Source organism: Sebastes umbrosus, chromosome 6, assembly GCF_015220745.1.
Source record: "Sebastes umbrosus isolate fSebUmb1 chromosome 6, fSebUmb1.pri, whole genome shotgun sequence".
NCBI classification, from domain to species: Eukaryota; Metazoa; Chordata; class Actinopteri; order Perciformes; family Sebastidae; genus Sebastes; species Sebastes umbrosus.
Window position 1 is genome coordinate 25,359,334 of NC_051274.1, and position 27,454 is coordinate 25,386,787.

Here is a 27,454-nt window from a genome sequence, read left to right on the forward strand (position 1 = left end):
CGGCTTGTATATCCGCATTCCTCAGTCGTCCGGTTTTTCTTTTTGAATGACAAATACAGACTACTGCCACATGCTGTTAGGGAGAGTTTGTTCCTCTCATGCAGTAGTTGGCCGTCGGCTGTAGTCTTTGCGGTGTGTTTGAGTGCAACATTTTGGCCAAGACACAGGAGACGTGAAGCAACTCAACAGGCGGCCTTCGTCGCCGCAAGTTCTCTGATGTCGGGTTGAGTGTCTGGGCCTTTATGCATTGATCTCGAATAGTTAAGGTTAGGACAGGTCGTCAGGCAGCGAGTCTCGCAAGAGTTCTTGCCAGATTTTGCAATTTGCGGGTTACCTTCTAGACACGTGAAGCATGTTGATCAAACAGGAGGATACACACTTCCTGGTTAAATTTTCTCTCCGTTTATTAAAGTTCTCTGGGAAAAAAAATAGTAGGATTCATATTAGTAACATTAACAAACTTACCGATACAAAAGTCAGAGTTTACAAAAGTGAAAAGCACTTTGAGAGAAGAGCTGACAATGCTTCATAGAAAAGAGAAGTCAGGGCTTTTTTTTTGCAGAACTGTGGTTTACTGGGACTTCACAGCTCAGACCAACATTGGAAACAAACTATACCTGTTTTGACACATGGATTGATCTTAAATCCATGTGTCAGTTTGTTTCCAACATGGATCAAGTTGTCCTGGAATGCATTTTGAATAAGTTTTGGCTCTACTTGAATGTACAAGTACAAGTACTTCTGACCAAATACAAGCTGTTGAAAAACTGAGTTGGAGAATCAGAACAATAATAAAAATAATTAACCAAAGAACTTATTAATGTAAAAAAGTACCAAATAGATTTATTTTCAGCAATGATACATTGTAAACGGGTTAATAAACATATAGTCTTTACAAAATACATCTTATTCAAGCATCACATATATACACATACTTAAAGGAATGATTGCCTTTTAGAGCTCAGTTGGTCCACTTGATTTACAACCATCATTCGTGTTCTTTTCACCCTGGCACAATTTGTCGAGCCAATTTATAATGTATATATTAACATCTAGATATTATATGTGAACAGATAAGTAAGGTAGGACACCTTAAAGACTGCACCATGGCAGACTTAAACTGACCGAAGTCTGAAAAAAATCAATTTCTCAACATACACCGAGCACACAAACCAGTAAATCACCCACAGACGTTGGTCTATAAAACCTACACCGAGTTCAGCTATGGCTTAGACGGCATTTTAAAAAACAGACTTTAAAAAGACACTGAAGAATAATTATCTGGAATGATCATCACCTCCTCGCACTCTTGACATGTCGTCCAACGCGTCGACTACATGACTGAAGAACAGAGACGATAGCCGTGCTTTTGAAAGGTCGAAAAAAAAAGAAATGCGAATTGTGAAAGTGAGTGATTACATCATCGCTATGATGTAAACCTTGAAAAATAATATTTCTATACATTAATGATACCAGTGTTTAAGGCACAGTCTGTACAGTTGGGCCACTATAGCCAAGTAGATGTTCTGTAAATCTGCTCTTCCGCAGGATGACCTAAAGATTGTGTAACGGCCGGGCCACGCTGCCTGCGTGAGTGGCGTGTGATGGCTACCTCGCTTAACTACTGCGTCTCTCATTCGTGTGGTGTCCAAACAGACGGCGTTCTTTCTACATTAAGTTTGCCTTTCATAATGGCCATTTAATTTAATAATAAATGTCATTTTTGTTTATTTTAGACAGAAAAAGTTTAAGAAGCGTGTGTTAATTCGTGAATAATAATCCACGATTAAAAGCAGTTACTCTTATTAATTCACGGAGCTGTGCAAGTCACTGCATTTTCTACAACACTGTCCTGCATATATTTCAGAATAAAAGCCTAGTGTTCACAAATGAAGGGATTCTGTATACAGAAAAGGCGCTAGGGTTTTTTATTTTGAAACGGAAACAGGAAGTGTTGAGTTAAAAATGTATATTTACTTTTTTTGTGACATATTCTGCAGATATAGACTTTGAAACTGTAGTAATGTTGCTGGCATGACTTCAATATATGGTCAAAAGATCCCGTTCACCGTCTATCTTTGCTGTGAACCGCACACGGACAAAATAGGCGAGACCTCGAATGCTCTAACTCTTAACATGGCCGCCAAAATAAAAAGGAAGAGGTCCCGCGACGCAAACGCGCTGGTCACGCTGTGGCCCAGGCGCAAGACAACATTTGTCATTCATTCATGACATTACATCAGTTTTTCCTGATTTGATAAACAGATATTTTTAGAATTTTCCAGAAAAGTGCAACTGATCCTTTACCTCTAGTGAAAGTTTGTTGTTTATAAAATAGTAGATGTGTCCCTGTAGTCTGTCTTAAAGACTAAAAAGTGCTAAAAACAGACCATCAAGAATATTGCAATAACTGCCATCTGCGACTGACCATTAGAGTTTTAGTCCAAGTTCATCCCAAGCTCTGCATTTCCTTCTGATTACTAGTCAATAATTAGCTCTACAAACTTCATTTTTACTTCAAAAGGCCAGTTTGTCCAGTATACAGAAGGAAAAACACACACAGGGACAATCCTGGACCATCAGTGGGGCCAAACTCCATTCAAAAATCCACAATTTTAACGGGACTACACATTAGACATAATATCTTCTGGGGTATTCTACAGACTCCTTATTAATGCTGCAAACCTATAACATACAAACATAGGTAGGTTACTACTGCATTGCTTTGCTGGGGGTTCCATAGTTTGCCTCTTATTCCTCCAAAATGCAACATGGAGGACCGCAGCAAAAGTGCCGTTTGGCCCAATACTTGGAATTTTACTATGGAACTATTTTAAAACGTGTATATTTGAATGGAGTTTGGTGAGACCTATCGATAAAAGACAAAACGGCATTGAGCATGGTTGAGCTAAAACCAAGACGAAGGAGTCCTTGAGACTTTGGAGAAGACCTTTAAAGATACCTCGCGTCTCAGAACTCCTCGTCCTCCGAGCTGAGGTAGTTCTGCTTCTTCCTCACGTTCCAGTGCAAACACTGAGCCAGGCTCTCGAACCAATCATTGACCGGGTCCCGGAAACAGATGGAAGGAACGGGGAAGCAGGAAGTGGTGATGGTAATACTGGAAGAAAAAAAATGAGAATAGGTTGTGTGTCACAATCGCTGCAGGCTGAATGAGGAAGGAAAAAGTCCAGGTACGTGCAATCATGAAGACAAAAGAGGAGGTGTCGACATCATATGCAGTAATGCTCCTTCCTTCTGAAGCAACACTGGTTATTTGTTTTTGTCTGCTTCAGCGACACAGATGACTGGCAGCTCATTTCAAGTACCAGGAAGGTGATTATCTCTAGATGAGTTACATAAAAGGAAGAACCTGGACCTGACCCTAAGGACACTCCTGGCCTCAAGCCCACTAAGCAGGGTTGATAAGGTTACGTAACAAAGCCGGTCAGTGTCGAGGCAGCTGCTGGGAGAGTTAACCTTATTATCCATTACGGAGGCTCTGGGCTTTTGTTTTGCTTCATTTACTCAGCGTCGCTCACTCTCTTATTGTCTGTCTGCTGTTTGCGTAGCTGAGGTGGCATGACCAGCTCGGTATGCGGACTAACCTGTCTCCGTGGCAGATCTCTTGTCTCTTTCTTCCATCAAATGACACCCAGGCTGTGTTTCTGGCGTCACGTGACAGCATTATCTATAAAACGACAAGGAAAGAGTGCAGAAAAGTCACAGAGAGAACCGGGTTTGTTTTGTTTTTTCAGTTAAAGGTGAGAAAATGTGTTTTTCCCCCTCAATGAAATGAAATGTACTCATTCTTTAATCACTTTTACGGAACTATACCCACCAGTCAGTTTCATTTCCCTCTAACAAAATATGGTCTTTTTCTATTATTATTTGGGGTGTAAAACGTGCCTGTCTCTCTTAGGACACACACGACTGTTGATTAAAGAAATTAGGGATGTCACTAGAACCAATACTTCTAAAACTCACTATCGTCGCATCCCTATTTTTTCCCCGATGATGCTACATTGTGAACAACAAATCTGAGGTGAAATCGGCACAACGAAGCTGGTTAACGTTAGCCGTCGGCTCCGTGCAGGACTGTGCTGCTTACAGGCTGCTAACAGCGAACGTTAACCAGCTCTCCTCCTGCCAATTTCAACACAGGAGGAGCCATTCATTGTGGTGGATTCAGATTATTTATTAAAAATATGTATTGGGCGAAGGTAAATTCTAACGTTATCATGATGTGTTCAAATGTAATCTTGTAAAATGTAGTTTTTGGCAAGAAACTTGAATAAATTCAGTTGTTTGAAGGAGATGTTTTCACAGAAATATAAAATAGATAATAGACAGGGAATTATGACCTGTTTAACTTCCTAACAAAAAAACGTAATAAAGGAGTGGATGTTGAAGTACATGGGATTTTACTTTTGTTTTTTACCGTGGTATTGAATTAGTATTGAGAATCGTGGAATTTCACTGGTATTGGTATCGACTACTATATTTTTGGTATCGTGACATCCCTAATAAAATACAGTCAAACTCCAAATAATTCAAATCCTATTTCTATCCTATGCTAAATCATATGCACCAGTTATGGGAAATAACTTGACTTTTGATCAGTTACTGCAAACCAAACCAAACCAAATCAAACCAAACCACTTCCTCAACTGACTCAGCCAGTGAAAACCAAACAACTTCCTCAACTGACTCAGTCAGGGTAAATACCTTGAGCTCCACCCCGGCAGGCACCACGATGGGTCTGAAGGAGAGCGAGTGTGGGCAGATGGGGGTGATCATGATGGCTGGGACGTTTGGATGGATCATGGAAGCTCCTGCTGCCACTGCGTACGCCGTACTTCCTGTAGGTGTAGATACTATCACACCTGAGAGGACACAGAGACACATGCACAGTGAATTAAGGCATGATATCACTTCTAAAACACAAATACTGTACCTCAATAGTGAGGTCATGTGGGAAAAAGTTTTTAGAAGGGTTTGGGGAATAATAATAATAATAATAATAATAATAATAATAATAATAATAATATACCTGCCTTTTAACTCATATGGTGGATTATCTGTATATTACATGTAAATATTCAATTTAACCCCCCATGTGAGTTAAATTGTTACATGCAGTTTTGACTGCATTTGAATGTGTGATTATTCAGCTGAATGAACCTCATGCAACCTGCAGTCTCTCTGTGCAGAACAAAGAATCTCAAACACATGACATGATATAAATGATTCATATTCAAAAAGGTAATCTTTTATATTCTTTGAATATTTTGCTGTAGTGTCAAGCTACAATTTTTCTATATATATATATTGTATTTTGAATGAAAGCCCTCTCTCACAGACCGGTAATGTCTAGATGCTTGCTGCTGCTTGCTGGGATGTGAAGAGAGGCCAGAGGTGAGGAGACTAACAACACACCGTCTTGTTTAACCTGTCAGACTGGTTTCCTCAGAGAGTGTTAAATACCACTCAGCTGTGGAAGTGTGAACACGTGGCAGCTTTACCACCACACAACACTGATCTGATTTACAGCATGTCTCTGCACTCTCTGACTCTGGACTTGTTAAATGCTGGTGGTGGTACGGCTAAAACTAGTAGTAAACTAGAGTTCAAAGCTCTGATAAAAAACGATGTAACTTAGGAGAGGCAATTGCTAATTCCTAACCTGGATTTTGTATTATGTATTTGTTGTCCCTTGTCTGTTTGTAACATGTTTTATTTTATATTTTTTTGTAGCATTGTAATGACGTGTTATCTTGGCCAGGTCTCCCTCGAAAAAGAGATTTTAATCTCAAGGGACTTCCTGTTTAAATAAAATAAATAATCATTTTCCCACAGCGCTGAACATCAACACAGATCATCTGTCGTCTCACCGTCTCCCTGCACTGTGGTGATGAGGTGTCCATCCAGGAAGAGGTCGACATTGGAGAGATATGAGGAGGGTCCTCTGTCCACCACCACCTCGTTCAGTACCTGAGACACACAGTCACATGTTAACCAGTTTGTCATAAAGTTGACTCTACCTGACATGTCACTAACAATTTAGTCTGCGCTAGACCGGACACACCCAACATTACGGGATTTTGGTCCATAAACAACCTGTCAAAGACTATTAACCCTGCAGGCAGAGCTACATTTCTTGTTATAGAACTGATGACAGTGTTCATGTGGTTCTTTAACAAGACCGCTGGCTGCTACCATGGTAACAGTTGATATATATTTACGTCTTTGCTGGTTTTGGAGAACCAGAGCCAATCATCTGCTAGGGCTGGTGTGTAAATCACCTAACATGAACTGACAGTGTGCTATTTGCATCTTGGCACGCAGGGTGAGAAAATTGAATGCTGGCAAAAGCTATAAATGTTTTTTCTTTTTTTTATGTTTTTTAAAAGAACTGGTTTAAGCTGCAGAGAGACGGTACCTGATGCTGCACTGATTTCCGGCTGCTTTCCATTTCCCCATTAGTGAGGATGATGCCCTTTCCGTCCACTCTGGCCTTCTTCTCCCAGTTCTCTTTAAGCACCCGGACTTTCAAGCGACTTCGTAGGACGATGGCAGCATTACCTATATACACACACAATACATACACGAATGAGTGTCTTTTATATATGAAAACTAAGGCTGTCAAAGTTTAGGAGGCTAAATAACGCTCCAAACTTGCGCTACATTTTGGAAAAACTGGTGTGGCCATTTTCAAAGGGGTTCCTTGACCTCTGACCTCAAGATATGTGAATGAAAATGGGTTCTATGGGTACCCACGAGTCTCCCCTTTGCAGACATGCCCACTTTATGATAATCACATGCAGTTTGGGGCAAGTCATAGTCAAGTCAGCACACTGACACACTGACAGCTGTTGTTGCCTGTTGGGCTGCAGTTTGCCATGTTATGATTTGAACATATTCTTTATGCTAAATGCAGTACCTGTGAGGGTTTCTGGACAATATTTGTCATTGATTTGTGTTGTTAATTGATTTCCAATAATACATATATACATATATTTGCATAAAGCAAGTATATTTTGTCCACTCCCATGTTGATAAGAGTATTAAATACTTGACAAATCTCCCTTTAAGGTACATTTTGAACAGATAAGATTACCTGTTTTAATAGATTGACAGCCGTAATGAAGACTGGACCACAACACATGCTTTGCAAACAGAACAGGAGTGTCTATGTTCTAGACATACAGACGCTGACAGACAGGTTAGAGAACAGGCAGTACCTTCGATAATTTGGTTAACCTGAGACTGGTAGGTTTCAAATTTAAAAGGTGTCAGGAAACCCAAGGAGCCCAGGTGGAAGGCCATAACTGGTGGAACGCTCTCCTACAAAATACACAAAGGAAAGAGAGGACTGTTGTATCATACCAGGAAATGTAAAAACACACAAAGGCTGTTTTTAAAGTGACAGTAGGAACATCTGGATGAATACCTGGAAGAGCGAAGATGCATACAGCAAAGTTCCATCTCCACCAAGACAGATGATGAAGTCTACGCGATTGGAGATGTCATCAAGATCTGAAAAATATAAAAACAATATCTAAGATCCTGAAAGTTTTCTTTTATATACAGTATGCATAAATCAAAGCAAAGTTGGTTTTCATACCATCTCTGAAAGTGCAGAATTTCTTAGTAATGGCCCCAAAGTTTTCATCGTCTGAAATGGCGGGGTCCTCCAGAACTTTGTTTTCCACATACACAATCATGTCTTTCACCTACAACAACAACAACACACAAAAAAAACACAAGATTAGCAACTGAGACAGCAGTGACTTTGAATAAAAGTCACAACCACGGTGGTTTCACAATTACGCCAATTGTTAAAGGGCGCCCCACCACAGTCAGTACAGTAGTGTCAGTGAATACGTCAGTGAATACGTGGTCCTACCTCGGTGAGGAACATGCAGAGCTCTTTGAAGGGCTGAAGCAGACTGGCATCTCGTATCTTCTTGATGACAAGGACACTTTTTGGTGGCTTGTTCCATGTTAGCCTCTGGCTGGCGGGGTCCTGAATGTGCCTGAAAACACAAACACAACTTGAACCTCAGGAGGGCAAAACAGACTTCACTTGATAAGGATTCCCCCGTCAGTATAGACCTGAGTGCTGAATCTCAGATTGTGGCTGATGTGGGATCTGTTAACTAACTGAAGCATCCTACTGGGGGTGGGGGAAAAAAAATCGATGCAGCATAGTATCGCAGTATTTTGCATGGCAATATTGTATCAATACACAGAAGTCAAGTATCGACCGTTTTAGAGATGTTCCGATAACATTTCTTCCTTCCCGATACCTCAACTTGCAGTATCAACCGGCTCCGAGTACTAATCCGACACTAGCGTGACAAAACAAATTTTGCGGCCAAGAAGAATTGATTTCCAGTTAAACAAATTCATTTTTTTCTGGGTTAATAAATTACGGTATCTGACTGGTGCATAGACTGGCGTACTCGCCGATACCCAATACCGAATTTTGAGCAGTATCAGACGCATTTCCGATACTGGTATTGGTATCGGAACAACTCTAGATCGTTTATTAACCTCTTAACAATCCGACAGCCGCTGTTCTGGTATCATATCAAACTAGAAAACCTAAGGAATCGATTGGTACCAACCATGTCATGTTAGCGTGTCAGAAAGATCGCTAAATAACGCTCACGGCCATTTTCAAAAGGGGTCCCTTGACCTCGGACCTCGAGATATTTGAATGAAAACTTTGAGATAAACAAAGTGAAAACTGTATCTTATTAAATAAAACAGATGTTGACAAGATGCATAATTTGCAGTTGAAAAAAAGGTAATAAATTTAAATATATCTCACTGCAATACTCAGCATATCACAAAATGTTTAAAATAGCAATAAGATCGTATCGTGACTTATGTATTGTGATAATATCGTATCAAGGGGTCTCTGTTGATTCCCACCCCTACATCCTACTGTTCATCATAACCAGGACTGCTCAGTACCTTTCCAATCAGAGTCACCAGCTTAAACATACTGCTAACACCTGTGTGTTGTCTGCAGGGCTTCCATCTCATCTCAACCCCTCACAGAGAGTCAGTTTCATTATTGGCACAATGCAAAAATATTTAGAAAAACAAAACTGTGAGAAGGGCACGATAAGAATGTGGGAGTGGTGTTTTGAGAGAGCGAAAAGGTCAAAAAATCTCTCAAAAAGTCAGCTCTTAAAACCAAAGTGCATTCTCAGATTACATGCGAAGGGCCACGAGTGGCGAGGATGAACCCGGAGGAAAAACACAACATAAAAATTATTAAATTAACATGCGGCATGAAAATCTGAACTGCCCCGGGGTTGAAACTGAAGCCACTGAGACTAAAAGAGAAAATTAGGAGATGATTCCAGAAGGATTTCATTATATCAGAAAACATAAACCTAACATTCAGCTTTAGTTCCACTCCACACTTTTTCCCTCTGGTCATGGAATACCAGATACCAATTTGCTGCATTAATGTCATGTCTGTTTTACCGTGAATACCAGCTCCCATTAGCCTTTTAATGGTGATTTACTGTACTGTTTAGCTCCGATATCTCTGCTCGGCCGGACAGATTTCAGCAGTGTGTCAACACCGGCCGCACATGTGTCCTATTATCTACTACCGTAAATATTAAAATGATCAGACACCGTTCTCAGTAATACAATCCACCCTGCAGGTGTTCTCCCCATCTGAGGACCCGACCAGGAGAACACATCAGTGTTTGGAATAAACACCTGCAAACCCTCTATCACACTAATCATAGTCACTAGAGACAAGTGATTCAAATACACATCACACACACAAAACTATTCAGTCCCAACAAATAACATAAGAAAGCAAAATCATAGCATGTCCTGTTCCTGTTTCTTTGTCCAATCAAAAACCAGAGGAATATTTTCCACCGTACCACACAGAGTGGCTACTGTACCGGCATCTACCAGAAATATAACAGAAGAAAAAGAAGAAAAAGAAGAATTAAAAAGATTTACACTTGAATTGTATTTCCTGTTAATAGTTTAGATTTTTTTATCAAGTTGCTGGTGTACAATTTATTATTTGAATAATAAATAACTATTTAGTAAATGTAGTTATTGGTTACATTTTGTTTGACGTTTTAAATTAAGAAAGCAATGTTTAAGTCAAGCCTCACACATAAAAAAAATGATCCATGTCACTTCCACACAGTGAGGCATACAGCTTATTAATTAAACACTGGTATTGGATCGGTAAATCCCGATGAAGAAGAAGAAGGAGAAGAAGACAAAGTTACGCTAACGATCAAATCATCATGCCTAAAAAAGAAGCACAAATGTAAGAGATCGGCACGCGAGAGCGAAAGTAGTGTTACTTTGCTAACATACAGTAGGTCAGCATTTGTGTTTCATGCTTCTTGCTCACACGATCTCCGTGTACTGATGTTCAATCCAACATATAGAAATTAATACTCAAATTGTTTTCCAACATACGACTGTGTTTTCATTAGCAACTACCTCATAGTTCACAATGTGATGATGCATGTAAAGCCTGCTTTCATGCGTGATGGCCTACTCATGCTTCCCTATTAACTCTTCCCTCCTACACATGTATTGTTTACGGTTTAGTTTCCTCTGTTTGACCTTCTTTTGTGAGTAAATATACAAATAAACATTAACATATTGCTGATTCAGCGCTGTGAGGACAGGTCTGCAGCAAATGAGACAGAAGAGGTCATTGGAGCCACCTGAAGCTACAAGTACTCATACGTTTCCATTAACCCTTTCATGCATGGTGTCCACTAAAGGCATATGTCACCATTTAGTCTATGTGTCATACATAAATATTTTCCAAATGTGTCATTATCGGTGTGTTTACTCCATTAATGCATGGTGACGCACCACTGGTTGTCAAATTTCACACAACTATCTGTTTCAGCTGAGTTCAGTGACGTCAATAGAAAATAGCTCTGTTTTATTGTTTAATGTGTAATTAAACAATAATTGTCTAATTTGCCTTAAGTGTTCCAGTGAGATTGACATGAGCCAGCATGCCGATTCCAGGAACCTGAAGTCAAAGCAGTTAAATGGAATTCAGGCATCATTCGTTTCATTATTTACAGCTGTGCTTTTCCTACTGTGACGAGTCAAAATGTGTTCCGTGAAAAAGGACATTAACGATACCAATTATCACTAAACTGCCCACAACCAACATGTGGCCTCAATTTCAGACAACATTCAAACTATTTTCAGGTCAACGCTGTACAGCTAGTCGGCAATGGAAAGAGGTCAGACCGGACCTAAAAGAATGATAGACACTTCAGAGGGGCCTGGACAGCTCCACAACAAGTCACCTATACATTTCAATTTCATAACCTAAGATGGATTTAGTCTGCATTTCCTAAAATGCAGTCAGGTTCCCTTGGGAGACGTCTAAAGCTCATAGTGATCACAAGTCTGTCAGTGCCTGCTGCAACTGAAGTAGAGCTCAAGCCAAGTCAAGTATTTGACAGAAACTCAGCAATCCAGGCGGTTTTTGGAGAATCTCAGGCATCTATTTAGGCCATCTCGCCCCTATTGTGATGCGTTACATTCTGAAAAGTCAGCTTTTCAAAAACCAACAAATCTTTTTTCAAAACAAAACTCCTCATCGCTTCTCTGACGCGATTTTGACATCAGATGATTTGCTACCACTTTTATAATGATGTTTGTTCAAACAGTGAGAGAGAGACTGAAGTCTCATCTGTCCTTGGATTTAAAGTAATGCTTCTGACTGCAGTAAATGCAGAAAAATAAAGAGTGTCCACATCCTAACATCTGTCATTTAAGGAATGTATAAAAACTATTTAGATTAATCTTTTAGCAGCCTGTGAGTGGCTGCCGTTTACAACTCTCTCCCTCAATGCTGGATCAGTTTCACATACTGTTGTCCCCTATTAGTCAGTTTCACATGAAAAAATGGGGTCCAGGTTTAAAAATACGGGAGCTACCCTTTAAGTGAACCCGATTAAACCGACCATGAACAAGAACAAAACGGAAGCTCTGCAGGCCTGGTTTCAAATACAAATACAGGATACAAAGCAAAACTTGATTAGCATACGAAGCGGGGACAAGCCGGAGCTGTGATCTATTCAACGGACAGTTTCTCCTCCGACCACCTCAAAGCATCCACAGGCTGACCTTCCCCTTTCATTCAACAACCCCGCTCTGTCCACACCACAGGGCCATGCTGTTACAACAGCCTGCCTGTGATAACACGCCACTTCTTAAGTGTTACAAATACCGCTTGACACAGTACGACTAAACCTTGATATCAGCCTCCGAAAGACAAATCAGTCCAACCCCTTTACACCCAGGACAAATATAAAGGTCTATTCATTCAAGCCAATAGTTCTCTATTTTGTCTAAACCTTTGAAGCATGACATTAGTTTAATATTACTACGAGCAGCCTGAGGGTGCAAGTTAATAATCCACCTATCAAACATATTCTCTCTGTGAAGATAGACATAAGGAAGATGCTCTCACCATTTCCACACTTTGTTCTCACTGAGGCTCCCAGGAGTGTCCTGTAGTACGCACTGGTTGAACTTCATGGCTGTACACATGTAACAAGGATGCTGCTTCAGGTCGATATCAGCTGGAGAACGGGGCTCTGTCCCGGTGGCCCGCGCTGACAGAACGGTTCATTCTACCTCCAACAACTTCCTCGATTGCTACACATTGTAAAGCAGCTGGCGCAACAGAGAGTCGGTTCACTTCTTGCTGTGAGTCAGCCACCGGCTGTCTGAGAGGCTGAGAGAGGCGGAGAGTCTCACCATGCGCTGTGGACAGATCCAGGATCAGCTAACAAGTCCTCGAGCTGATTCCACTGAGGCTATATTTGTCCCAACGAGGAATTAACACTAAACCTTCCTGGTGTATTCTGCTGCTGAAATACAACTCTCACTCATCTTAAAGTTGACTTCATCTCAGTCCAGCCCACTCTGCTGTGTTGAGCCCGCCTACTTCCAGGGCTTTCCTTATTGGACGGGTGTGTTTACTGAAACACAACAATGACATGCTTTTCCTCAAACTAGTATATCCACTGTAATGACAGGTACTTTAACCCAACAATTATGTGCAACAATTCTTCTTCTTCTTGAGTCAAAGGATTAATTTACTAATGACGTAAATTACCTTAAATAACAAAGGATGACACTTTATTACTGTATAAAATTAATCACATTCGGTAATTCATTATTATTATATAAAAAAAAAAAAAGCTTAATATCCTGCGGTTAATTAAACGAAACAATGTCAAAACTTCACCCTTAAAGAATAAATAAACTAATTAATTACAATTAATTAATAAACTAAGCTAGAAAAATTCCCTTTTTATTTGATGACACATTTCCAAGAAGAGACAATGTGGCTTGATGATGCAGAAAGAAGAAGTGTAGGGCGAAATTATATCAACACGCATACGTCAACGTCGCGGCAGGTAAAAAAAATGTAGAACACAGTGTCCCGCCAAGGCTGGCTCTAAAATGACTCTTTCAGTCATTTTGTTTCAGGGTGTGTTACGGTGTCAGGGTGGAGATTCTGTATGTAGTTGAACAAATGCTTTCTAACGATTGATAACAAAAGCAATGCCAAACAAACAAAAAAGCAGTATCACAACCACACCCGTCCACAGAGAGTGAATGAAGCAGTCAGTTCAGTTTGGATGGTTCTAAACTGTGACTACTTTACTTGATCTTAGTACATTTGCACTGTATTTCTCTGTGGAACTGCATCTTCCTAAAAGCACTACAGCCTAACCTTTATTTTGGAATAAAGATAGCCTGGTTTTGCCACTTTTAACCCGTCTAGCAGCTTTGAGGAAGCTAATCCTTAATTACGGCTGCCTAAGACAAACAGTGCCAGGAGCCACTTATGTGACCGAGGAAGTCAAAAGGCCAACAGTCTGACAAGGCTTTAACGGGAAAACATCAGGAGTCTTTCATAACTCTGCTGACTGATTCACTAAGGAGATTAAGGAAGTTGGACACGTTAACATGAACACCTGCCATCTATAACGCAATATGAATGGAAAAGTTCCGCAACTATTAAACACCTACGCCTTTGTGAAGTGTCAGAATATCAGAATAATGCTGATATGACTGTAGTAATTTGTGTTGACACACTGTATTACATCATAAAACTATGTTATATTGCCAGGTGATTAGGTCAACTATCAGTCTACAGAATGAACCAACACCTCTCTCAGACAGAGGACGTTTTAGCAGCCCGGTGCGGCTTTTTGTAATGTTTTCAATAAGATTGAAGCGTTTTGCGCGCTGCTCTTGTGTTAATGAGTTTATCCGCTCTGTACGCCCCTCGTTTTTACAGTAGTACCCTGAATAACTCGAGGTGAAAAAAATTCAACTCAGAGCGGAAAAGAGCCTAACGTATTAGCATTTTTTCTCATTGCATTGACTTTTGTTGGATTCCCGGAGCTTTATGACTTTAGCAACCGTAGTTACCATGATCTGAGCAGAAAGCAGCAGGAAGCAAATTAGTGGGTACTTGAGATTTTGATATAGATATATATATATATATATATATATATATATATATCTATCTATATATATAGATAGATATATATATATATATATATATATATCTATCTATATATATATATATATATATATATAGCAAAAAACCATAGCAAAAAACGATATATATATATATATATATATATATATATATATATCCTTTATTTAACCAGGTAAAATAAAAACTCATTGATCTTTTCCGAGAGCGACCTGGACAATTTAAATGGTAGTATTAACTCGTCAAATGTCGTGCGGTGTACGCTGCAGTGTTCTAAAAGTTGAACTATTATTATCCAGGGCGCAGCCGGCGCGCCTCGGAAAAAAAAGCGCTTGGGAACGCTTGTGCACCGTGAGTTCGCCTTCCGTGCGTCTACATTGACAACAATGGATTTGAGGGCGCAAAAAATGCGGCATGTGTACAGACGGTCCCATACACAGTCTGAACATAAACAGGCTGAGAGTTAGGAGCTTCGTTAAGGTCGTGGGTTTATTGCAGATATATTGTATTGGACAATTAATCAAATAATCGTTTAATTAATCTTCTCAAATGTGAATATTTATTTTATTTTATTTGTCTTATATGGCAGTAAACTAAATATCTTTGTATGACAAAGTAATCTCAAGGTCTTACTTACTAGTTTTTTTGCTAGAGCTATTAACCTCATCTCACAGCCTCACCTTTTAAACCCCATCAACTACGTTTGTCTCAACCAGCAGATAAAATCCAAGGTGCTGGAGTAGAGCCAAAATAAGGCACAACAGGTTAGTCCTTTTTAATTTGACAAACACTTAACCTGCCATCACATCATGTCAAAGATGGGACAGGCAGCAGTTGACAGATGTATTTTTTGTAAAGAGACAGGATGATGTGACATGTGAGCGTGCTTGAACACATCTTCCATGCTGCATCTTCTATGGAGATGCAGCTGCATAATTACAACCTGCCAAACAATGTTCAAATCCACAGAACACAAAGTTTGGAAAGAACCCAAATCTATGATGCTGATGGAAAATATCACAACAACAATAAGCAATGTCTGAAGTATTGGTGCTGCCATAAAGCACATGAAACAAGACTATAAAGAATAAATATGTACGTGACGTTGCCATACGGTGCGCAAAGTTGTTTTTTTTGTTGCTAACTCGGAAGTTACTTAAGAGGATATTAAGAAATTTAAGTGGAAGACTGGACTCATGATGTTAAAAGCTTCTCATAAACAACCAGTTTAGGAGAAGTATACCATACAATTCTGTGTGCTGTCTTTACCAGTTACAAGGAGAATGGGTTTTAATGATTTACTCTCATCAGAAACAAAACTTAGCACCATGATGCTCAGCAGCGCGGCCTGTTTGTACAAGAAGAAGAAGAACATGTTTGTTCACTTCAAGACAAAAGGAAACATGAAGTGTGTGATTGATGGCTGTTTCTTCATATTTCCACATCCTGTATATTTTGGATTGCTACTTGATTTAATGATCAAACCAATATTTAATTAAGCTGCTGTGCTAATGTGGTTAGCTGATGTCTGTGTTGTGGTTAGTTAGAACATGGTGTTCTATCATGGCTCAGGTAATGCCAGGTAATGAAATTAAATCTCATACTATGCACTAAATAACAAATACATGTACTATCGTTCAACATACTTTTGTGTGAATAAACAGTAGTATGTATCTTTTCGGACGCACTGAGCAGCAATTAACGTCGTCACTTCCTGAGAGCCTCCTTGCCGGTTAAGTGTAACCATGGTAACCCATGCCAACCTCATGTGACCAAAACAACACTTTGTGAGAATCATAAAGTCTGAACTAATTTAAAAAATAAATTACACCTAGCAAAGTGAAATCTATATTATATATTATATAATAAATCTATAATAATATTTTATTTAAATAGTATGTAAATCATGTACTATTGGTTTCATAGTAAGGTTAAACTTTCGGACATACTAAAAAAATCTACTACATAGCATGTTAGCATGGAATTTCGGACACAACAAATGTTAAACTTGAACCCCACCAAACTGAATTTTCTTTCTTGGTCAAGTCAAATTTTAACAAGGAGTAGATAGTATGTTTATTTTTAACATTTAGCAAACAGGTGCACCAGAGCACCGACAAGGAACGGGTTAGATCTGTTGGATACTTGTTTTTATACACCATGGATGTTACATTACTTTACATCCCATCGACTTTCAATAAGGAGGAAGCTATTTGTTAAAGCTACATGAAAAGATGGTCAAACCATTAAAGGTGCCAAATGCCAGATTGGGAGCATTTCTATTGCTTCTGCATGACTCTCAACATGGCAACAGCTGAGCTGGTGGCTCAAAACTAACAGTGAAAACAAAGGCAACAGTGCTGAAAGAGATAACAGTATCAACCTGGGGGTGAACTGGAGGGTGGATGCTATGCTTCTGCGACGCCGTTATCAGATGTAACCGCCGTATGAGAGCAGAGCACAGCTGCGTCAGTGAGCTAGCCAGTGTTACTAATTTCTTTAAAGCATTAACGCAACTTTTAGGCTCAGTTTTAAAGCTAGAGTGAAGATAGAAAAGAGAAACTCAAAAACCTAATGAATCCATTGGTACCAGCCATGTCATACTAGCTTGTCGTGAAGGAGGTTAAATAACTCTCCAAACTTGCGCTAAATTTTGGCGAGGAACAACTGTCATGGCTATTTTCAAAAGGGGTCCCTTGACCTCTGACCTCAAGATATGTGAATGAAAATGGGTTCTATGGGTACCCACGAGTCTCCCCGTTACAGACATGCCCACTTTATGATAATCACATGCAGTTTGGGGCAAGTCATAGTCAAGTCAGCACACACAATTGTACTTGAGTAAAGTAATGTGTTACTTTCCAGCACTGCATACAACATTAAAACGTGATAAATGCTCTCTGTGACCTTTGGTGCTGAATAATGGGTCCGGTTGTCATACCATGTCAAGACTTTTCACAATTCTTGGCAAATAGTAATAATACCTTGAGAAATGCCTGTAAGACAAACATGTCTATCTAGCCTATCTGCAGCACGAACACGTATCAGTAAATGATGAAATAAAGCCCAACAGTTTTAATAACCATTAACATGAAATACTATTATTGCATAATCGCCATATCGCGATTATTTGAGCTGATCATTTTGTGTAATCGTTGCACAATCAAGGGAATTCAAAATCAATGTTAGAAAGGGAATTCGCTTAATCATCCACTGAGGCGTCTACCTGAGCGCAAACTTTCCATGTCAGGAAAAAATGTTGACCGTCTAGAATCTTGCTGCTGTTGAGCAGGTTCTTCCGTTTCAGCTCATATGAGCATATTTTGTTGCTATACAAAGCCAGAAAATGACAGACGTGCGGATAATGACTCTCTTGATTTATAGCGTAGTGCCTCCCCTACGGCTGCAGCAGTGTATTTGACAGCTTTGGGAATGTTATGCTAGAGTTGTCGCTTCCATCCATCTTTTCTAATTAGATAATTCACATAACAATGTAATCATCAAGTAACTCGAATTCATCACCTTCCTATTGTTTCATAACATGAACAGAAATAGACAATTATATAGTTTATCACAATTATTGCGTCAGTGAGCTAGCCAGTGGGACACGCTCACATGCACAAACATGAACTAAAAGCACAAGCTGCTGGCCCGACGATGTCAACAAAGCAGTGAGATACTTAGATTACAACACACACACACAGTGACTTCATTCTCTGCTCAGGTAGACATTACTCCTCTATATCTTTACATAGAAAATAGTTGTTTAGTGTTATATAAATGCTCTGGATATCGTATAGAGCACCTTTAATTGACAGGCAGTTTGTTTCTCACAGCCTCTGCTGGCAGTCGGTAAAGTGCTGTTCAGGCTGAAACGGCAAGTTTTTACCAAATAAGTAAGGGCCATCTAACAGCTTACTGTTTCTAGTTAAAAAGAAAGGTCAAATATTTACAGTGTTCCAACTGACCCCAAACTGCAGAGTCTTGCTCAACATGATCAGCAAGTGGCTTTCATGGTTTTTGGTTCTGTACAGACTAAACTGACACTACTATGCAAAGTTGTACACTGACTCGTGACTGGGGAAAAAATACAAGGATACAAACACTCTTTATGACACAGAAGCATTTGCTCTGTCTGACTTACATTACTGTGTGTGGATTCTGGAGCATGCATGCCTTTGGGCCGAATGTAGTCACAGGGCTTGGTCCATGAAGCGACTGGGGCCTCCTGAAAGAGAAGAGGACAAAGGCAAACATTAAGGTTTAAGAAGCGGAAGTTGCCGGACAAGTATGCAAAATATCACCAGGAGAATTTGTTAAAGAAATACACAATGGCTTCAAAGTGCATGCTATTTAAAAAAAGTAAAAAGAAGAAGTACAAGTTTAATTTTGTTTCAGTTGTGATATGAGACATTCGCATTATTCATTTTCACTATCTCATCATTCATTGTAAGCTGAGCTGGAGAATGGTCGAAGTTGATCTCTAAAATTCCTACATTTCTAAATGCCTCTATTTAAAATGTCTAATCAAATATATTCCACTTTCATTTCTCTATTTTAAAGAAAAAACGAGAAGTGAAGACATAATGACTGTCTGAGATGTTTAGAGAAAAACGTGAGCCTAAGGATTTCCACAATTTGATTCATCATTAGCAGATTATTTCATAAACTGTGGGTCATTTTTGTGGTCATCCAGGGACAAACCACCACTCTATTTAATGTATTATATAACCAGTGCCGGAAGAAGTATTTAGATATTTTTACTTAAGTAAAAGTAGCAATACAACAGTAAAATAACTCTGTTAGCAGTAAAAGCCCTGCATTCAAAATCATACTTAAGTAAAAGCACAAAAGTATGAGCATCAAAATATATTTAAAGTACCAAAAGTAAAAGTACTCATCATGCAGAATGGTCCGTTTCAGAATAATATATTCTACATGACTGGATAATAATTATTTAACTTTAATGTTGCAGTTGGTAAAGGTGGAGCTGATTTTAACAAATTTGTATACGGTCGGGTCTGTAATAACTAGGGTTGTCAAAGTTAACGCGATAATGACGCATTAACGCAAAATCATTTTAACGTCACTAATTTCTTTAAAGCATTAACGCAACTTTTAGGCTCAGTTTTAAAGCTAGAGTGAAGATAGAAAAGAGAAACTCAAAAACCTAATGAATCCATTGGTACCAGCCATGTCATACTAGCTTGTCGTGAAGGAGGTTAAATAACTCTCCAAACTTGCGCTAAATTTTGGCGAGGAACAACTGTCATGGCTATTTTCAAAGGGGTCCCTTGACCTCTGACATCAAGATATGTGAATGAAAATGGGTTCTATGGGTACCCACGAGTCTCCTCTTTACAGACATACCCACTTTACGATAATCACATGCAGTTTGGGGCAAGTCATAGTCAAGTCACCACACACAATTGTACTTGAGTAAAGTCATTTGTCACTGCATACAACATTAAAACGTGATAAATGTCCTTTGTGACCTTTGGTGCTGAATAATGGGTCCGGTGGTCATACCGTGTCAAGACTTTTCACAATTCTTGGCAAATAGTAATAATGCCTTTTGAAATGCTTGAAAGAACAAACATGTCTATCTAGCCTATCTGCAGCACGAACACGTATCAGTAAATGATGAAATAAAGCCCAACAGTGTTAATAACCATTAACATGAAATACTATTATTGCATAATCGCCATATCGCGATTATTTGAGCTGATCATTTTGTGTAATCGTTGCACAATCAAGGGAATTCAAAATCAATGTTAGAAAGGGAATTTTGCTTAATCATCCACTGAAGTATCTACCTGAGCGCAAACTTTCCATGTCAGGAAAAAATGTTGACCGTCTAGAATCTTGCTGCTGTTGAGCAGGTTCTTCCGTTTCAGCTCATATGAGAGCATATTTTGTTGCTATACAAAGCCAGAAAATGACAGACGTGCGGATAATGACTCTCTTGATTTATAGCGTAGTGCCTCCCCTACGGCTGCAGCAGTGTATTTGACAGCTTTAGGAATGTTATGCTGGAGTTGTCGCTTCCATCCATCTTTTCTAATTAGATAATTCACATAACAATGTAATCATCAAGTAACTCGAATTCATCACCTTCCTATTGTTTCATAACATGAACAGAAATAGACAATTATATAATTTATCGCAATTATTTTAGTTTAATTCGTTTTATTTTAGTTCAACACATCAGATGTGTCAGACGCTGCTTCATGTGGAGTAGAAAAATCCTGGCACACCCTGTCTTTGTAGACTTTATTAAAAGAATACGATTGTACTGGGGGTGAAAGGTCAGTGACTAAAATGCAGCACTACAAGACGACTGCCTCTAACTACAGAAGCCTTCACGCTTCGTCACATCACTCAGCCAGCAAATCCTCTTAGCCGTCTGGTTCTGTGAATTCACCATCTGCTGTTTACTGGTTCTTGAAGCTGCATTCATCAATATTTTCCTATTATTAACACTGAATGAAATTAATATGTGTAATGTGACGGGTGTCACAGCTCTGTGCTGCTCTACAGAGTTTTAGCCTTTTTTAGCTCTTTGTTTTGGAATCAGTCGGGAGCTCAGAAACACACTTGCTAACACTTTACATATAAACAACTTTATAATCCTAGATAGTTCAGTGCTGTGTTCTTCTTCCCATTAGTCGACCAAAATGTTTTTAATGCAGCTTTAAAGCTCGGGTTGGTAGTGTTCTTCAAAATCATTTGTTGAAATTCTCATTACATCCTGACAGCTATAATAATAATAAAAAAAAACACTATGTGTGGCTGTCACAGGAGTGTAATAAGCCCGTCCAATCATTTTATTCGGGTCGAATGATTTGGTGACTTTCTCTCTAGATTTAGCGACTTTTGGAACTTGTGCTGCTAGGTACTTTCATTGGGAAAGAGTCGGCAACAGTGGGTTCAGTTTTTCGGTTGGATCATTTTTAAAATCTAGCGTACTCTTGCTGGTTTTAGGGATGCACCGATCCGACTTTTTCGGTTTCGATAGTGATACCTAGGCTTTGGGTATCGGCCGATACCGAGTAACGATCCGATACCAGTGTGTCATTAATAAGCTGTATGCGTCAATGTGTGGAAGTGACTGGGATCATTCCTTTATGTGTAAGGCAACATCAGGCCTGACTTAAACATTGCTTTCTTAACTGTGTAAAACAAAATGTATCAAATGAATACATTATATAAATTTACTGAATTGTTATTTATTAAAATAACAAATCGCACATCAGCAACTTGGTAAAAAAAATCTTCAAAATTAACAGGAATTACAATTCAGGTATGAACTTTTTAATGCAGCAACAAATTGCTCAAAACCAGCATAGCCAAAATGCCAGCATAGAATGTATATGGTATATAAACATAGAATTGAATTGAATAGATCGGCCCCATTGTCACCAATACCTGATCCAGCCATTTGAATCAGTATCGGCCCTATATGCGATCCGGTATCAGTGCATCTCTCGCTGGTTTATCAAGATTACCAACCCTAGCTTTAAAGTTCCCATTAAACAGCTAACTGAGTGCAATTTGCTTCCGCATAATTACGTGTTTCCTGTAAGAACAGTAAGCTTGGGAGGGACTTCACGCCAACATTGGTTACACATTCACCAACTCAACAAGAGAACAAACAAGCCTGGAAACTCTGTCAATGCAACACATGAAACAAGGTGGAGAGATGCATTTTACAACTGATAATTAAATATTACTTTTGACCCAGAGGGACATTTTAGTGGAGACCAACTGACAATTATTTTCACTACCGATATATCTAAAGATGTTTTGTTTTTTTGTTCATCTTTGTCTATGAAATGTCAGTAAATTGTGGGAAAAAAAGAGTCCAAGAGTCCAGGATGACGTCTTCACATGTTTTCTTCTGGGATGGGACAACTAATGGAAACACCAGAAAATAAAGAACCTTAAATGCAGCTACAAAGGCAGCCATGTCGGCCAGTCATATTAAATGTCAACATGCTCAAGTTTGAAGTCTATACCAAATGCTATGCTGATTAAATCACTGTTTCATTTTCTTTTCCTTCTTTTGGGTGATGATTAAAGAAATCTGAGAGGAAAAGGAAGCCTGTGATCAGCCTGTCTTCATCTGTGACTTTTTTTCTGGCATTTAACCAAACTTAGATCAGCACCTTTAAGCCGAGGGAACTCCCTTCCCTAATGTCATCACTGCGATGAGTCACTGCCCTATAATCAGCAAGTAACTCTAGAGCGAAATTCATCACCTTCCTATTCCAAGTCCTAAACAGTCGTTTGTTTGCCTAAATCCATCTCAACGGCTTTCTGTCAAATGTCATAAAAATGTATCACTGACAAATTAGGAGAAACTCATAAAACTGTATCTGTGGGAGTGTATTTCCTCATCTTGGACAAGTGTAACCTCTGAGTGACATTTCATTTCCTCATCAATAATGGGACAGTCCTAATTGTGCAAACGCCTTCTCACTTCTTTTTTTACTGAACCTCATCACGGTTGCCAAAACATACAAACAAAGCCGTCGCAATATCCACAGCGATCAAACGTTCTGTTTTCTTGAAGTCGTTTCTGTGATGGTCGAAGGGAAACATGTCTGAGGTGATGCAATGCAGATCATGCCACAAGGCTATTTCAAAAATGTTTCTCACGCAGCCTAAAGCAACAGCAGCCGTTCTTAAATATCGGTACTTCAGTCAGGTTATTGTGTTGTGGCAATGTGCTCTATGAACTTAAAACAGGTATGCATCAGGGCCGGGCACACCATGTTCTTTCAGGCTGAACAAAGTTTGACCTTATGTGGCCTCTGAATTGCCACTCACTCACGTGTAAAAGTCTGTTTAAGCCTTAAGACAAACATGTTATGTGAAGCTGACATGAGATGAGATCATGAACAGCAATACAGAAATGTAGATGCAGCAAATCCAGGCATGCTTGCTTAAAGATTAGTTCACACAAGGCCAGTGAGAGACAGGCTGATTCTACATTTTCCAGTAAGACCCTATGAGCTCCTATTTTCCACACTGGTTAGAAAATAAGCTGGTTTAATACAAGGTCCAGGACAGGATGGGAATAGTAGCATGTAATTAAAGTGCTTGTGACCTCTGGCTCCAAACATAATAACAGGGTTGTCATCGCCTTAAGAAAGCATGTTCCATGTGTGGGCCCCTGTGCAACACCTACCTGTAGTCAGAGGAGCTGCCGGCTGAGGAGGTGCTCAGGCTGCGGGTCTTCCTGTTGCGTCGAGCCAGGCTGCGACCGGCGACCTCCCCTCCCTCCCAGGTGGAGCAGCAGTATGGTCCTGCTTCCACTCGCACCTCCTCTCCACCGTCCATCTCAGACAGCCAGGCTGCAAGTAATCTGACAAGGCACATCAATTATTAATGAAAGTTTGAGTCAAATGTAAACAAGCATACAATCATTAGTCAACTAGGCCAAACTCAATTAGGAAAAAAAACAATTTACATGATGCTTAATAAAAATGCAAACATCTTATAGAAATTTATTTTACATGGAGTCTACATAGATAAATAAGAATCACGTCTATAATTCGGCACACATACCAACCACCGATCCGCACATATATTTTGCTAATTTTCAACTTTTAATATCCAAATTACAGGAATGCAACACCGATCAGTTGAAACTATTTCTTAGTCTCTATATCAAGTTGAAATAAAATGCGACCGAAATGTCTGTAACAATCTAAAAAACTCTAAACGTATACTAAAGCAAAGTTTAGGATGTCAAATGAGTGCTATAAAGGTTTTTACGAGTTCCATAGAACTCGTAAAAATGTCTTTAATATGCTTTTTTAGATTAATATTCACAGTCCTTAATGCACATTTTTAGATTATAATTTACAGTCTTTAATGCACCTTTTTAGATTATAATTTACAATCTTTAATGCACTTTTTTGCACATTTTCTTGATTATAATTTAGTCTTCAATGCACTTTTTTTGCACAATTTTAGATTATAATTTAGTCTTTAATGCACATTTTTAGATTATAATTTACAATCTTTAATGCATATTTTTAGATTATAATTTACAATCTTTAATGCACTTTTTTTGATTATAATTTACAGTCTTCAATGCACTTTTTTGTACAATTTTAGATTATAATTTACAATCTTTAATGCACATTTTTAGATTATAATTTAAAGTCTTTAATGCACATTTTTGCACATTTTGAGATTATAATTTACACTCTTCAATGCACTTTTTTGCACATTTTTAGATTATAATTTACAGTCTTCAATGCACTTTTTTGCACAATTTTAGATTATAATTTACAGTCTTTAATGCACATTTTTAGATTATAATTTACAATCTTTAATGCACTTTTTTGCACATTTTCTTGATTATAATTTACAGTCTTCAATGCACTGTTTTGCACAATTTTAGATTATAATTTACAGTCTTTAATGCACATTTTTAGATTATAATTTACAATCTTTAATGCACATCTTTAGATTATAATTTAAAGTCTTTAATGCACATTTTTAGATTATAATTTACAATCTTTAATGCACTTTTTTGCACATTTTCTTGATTATAATTTAGTCTTCAATGCACTTTTTTTGCACAATTTTAGATTATAATTTAGTCTTTAATGCACATTTTTAGATTATAATTTACAATCTTTAATGCATATTTTTAGATTATAATTTACAATCTTTAATGCACTTTTTTTTATTATAATTTACAGTCTTCAATGCACTTTTTTGTACAATTTTAGATTATAATTTACAATCTTTAATGCACATTTTTAGATTATAATTTAAAGTCTTTAATGCACATTTTTGCACATTTTGAGATTATAATTTACACTCTTCAATGCACTTTTTTGCACATTTTTAGATTATAATTTACAGTCTTCAATGCACTTTTTTGCACAATTTTAGATTATAATTTACAGTCTTTAATGCACATTTTTAGATTATAATTTACAATCTTTAATGCACTTTTTTGCACATTTTCTTGATTATAATTTACAGTCTTCAATGCACTGTTTTGCACAATTTTAGATTATAATTTACAGTCTTTAATGCACATTTTTAGATTATAATTTACAATCTTTAATGCACATCTTTAGATTATAATTTAAAGTCTTTAATGCACATTTTTAGATTATAATTTACAATCTTTAATGCACATTTTTAGATTATAATTTAAAGTCTTTAATGCACATTTTTGCACATTTTGAGATTATAATTTACAGTCTTTAATGCACATTTTTAGATTATAATTTACAATCTTTAATGCACATTTTTAGATTATAATTTACAATCTTTAATGCACATTTTTAGATTATAATTTAAAGTCTTTAATGCACATTTTTGCACATTTTGAGATTATAATTTACAGTCTTTAATGCACATTTTTAGATTATAATTTACAGTCTTTAATGCACATTTTTAGATTGTAATTTATAATCTTTAATGTACATTTTTAGACTAAAATGTACAGTCTTCAATGCACTTTTTTTTAACATTTATATTTATACCTTGGGTTAGCCAGCTGGATAAACTAGTTAACTATAGCTTAACCCTAGCTAAACAAACACAGCTCAATAATCATGATACAGCCAACTAAAACAAGTAGCATTATTGTCAGTTAATCCATTTTACCTAGTAAGTTATTAATATCCCAAATGTCTAATGTCAGCTACAACAACAACCACACCAGCACCTCACACAGCCTGTTCAGCGGATGAACCTCACACAGCCTGTCCAGCGGATGAATGGTCCAGCGGATGAATGGTCCAGCGGATGAATGGTCCAGCTGATGAATGGTTCAGCGGATGAACCTCACACAGCCTGTCCAGCGGATGAACCTCACACAGCCTGTCCAGCGGATGAATGGTCCAGCTGATGAATGGTCCAGATGGAAACGCAGTGAGCTAACTAAGCTAAGCTAAGCTAGTTAGCGAGCTAATATGGCATGTCGCTAGTTTAGCATACAAAGCGTACAATAAATCACTTCAGTGGACAACAATACCTTTCAACCCACAACGACACAGAGGACGACACTTGTTTGTAGCGCAGCAGACTGCCGTAGAGGTTCAGAGCCTGGCCATTAGTTCATTAGAGAGTTCATCAATGTTTCACCATCTTACTTTGCAAGAGAGCTGCTGTCAACAGTCAGCTCATCACTTCCTGATACGGCTCGACCAATCACAGGCTCTCTCCTCGACGACGTCATCTTGGACGAGATCACCCCAACTTGACTAAGGAGTGTCAGGATATATAACCTCTCTGATTGCATCACAGTGAAATAAAGAACTGCATTACATTATAATAAAGAGATCTAATTTTAAGAGGCTTAGTTAGTGAGCTGTTTATAGATTATAATTTACAGTCTTGAATACACATTTTTAGATTGTAATTTACAGTCTTTAATGCACTTTTATTGCACAATTTTCTTTTTTTATTATAATTTACAGTCTTTAATGCACTTTTTTTTACACATTGTTATACCATAATTCACAGTCCATAATGCACTTTTTTTTTTACACATTTTTATATTGTAGTTTGCAGTCTTTAATGCACATTTTTGCCTATTTTTATATTCTAATTTGCAGTGTTTAATGCACATTTTTGCAGTTTGATATTATATACAGTCTTTAATGCACTTTTTTGCACATTTTTTAGATTATTATTTGCAATCTTTAATGCACTTTTTGCACAATTTTCTTTTTTTTGTTATAATTTACAGTCTTTAATGCACTTTTTTTACACATTTTTATACCATAATTCACAGTCCACAATACACTTTTTTTTACACATTTTTATATTGTAGTTTACAGTCTTTAATGCACATTTTTGCACATTTTTTAGATTATAATTTACAGTCTTTAATGCACATTTTTAGATGATAAT

At 38.1% G+C, this 27,454-nt stretch overlaps 1 protein-coding gene across 2 annotated transcripts; it reads right to left on the reverse strand.

Annotated features, from left to right (window-relative positions):
* Positions 1-386: 386 nt before the first annotated feature.
* nadka (NAD kinase a) lies at positions 387-26,836 on the reverse strand. 2 transcript variants are annotated; one of them, XM_037773060.1, is made up of 12 exons: positions 26,574-26,836; positions 23,754-23,930; positions 18,705-18,788; positions 7,907-8,036; positions 7,625-7,733; positions 7,451-7,536; positions 7,242-7,344; positions 6,440-6,582; positions 5,892-5,991; positions 4,726-4,883; positions 3,606-3,688; positions 387-3,118 (listed from the first exon to the last, which is right to left on the reverse strand). In XM_037773060.1, the coding sequence occupies exons 2-12, from the start codon at positions 23,903-23,905 to the stop codon at positions 2,971-2,973; spliced, it is 1,296 nt and encodes a 431-aa protein (XP_037628988.1). In that variant the 5' UTR covers positions 23,906-23,930; positions 26,574-26,836; the 3' UTR covers positions 387-2,970. The 2 variants fall into 2 exon arrangements, with proteins under 2 accessions (XP_037628988.1, XP_037628990.1); XM_037773062.1 differs by lacking the exons at positions 18,705-18,788; positions 23,754-23,930; positions 26,574-26,836 and adding an exon at positions 12,512-12,942.
* Positions 26,837-27,454: the final 618 nt, after the last annotated feature.

Bases quoted from the DNA above. Each gene is read 5' to 3' on its own strand.
- nadka (XM_037773060.1), bottom strand. From the start codon at position 23,905: ATGGACGGTGGAGAGGAGGTGCGAGTGGAAGCAGGACCATACTGCTGC. The intron at 7,734-7,906 runs GTAGGACCACGT...TTGTTGTTGTAG, and splicing joins TCTGCATGTTCCTCACCGAG to GTGAAAGACATGATTGTGTA. The intron at 7,345-7,450 runs GTATTCATCCAG...TGTATTTTGTAG, and splicing joins ATGCATCTTCGCTCTTCCAG to GAGAGCGTTCCACCAGTTAT.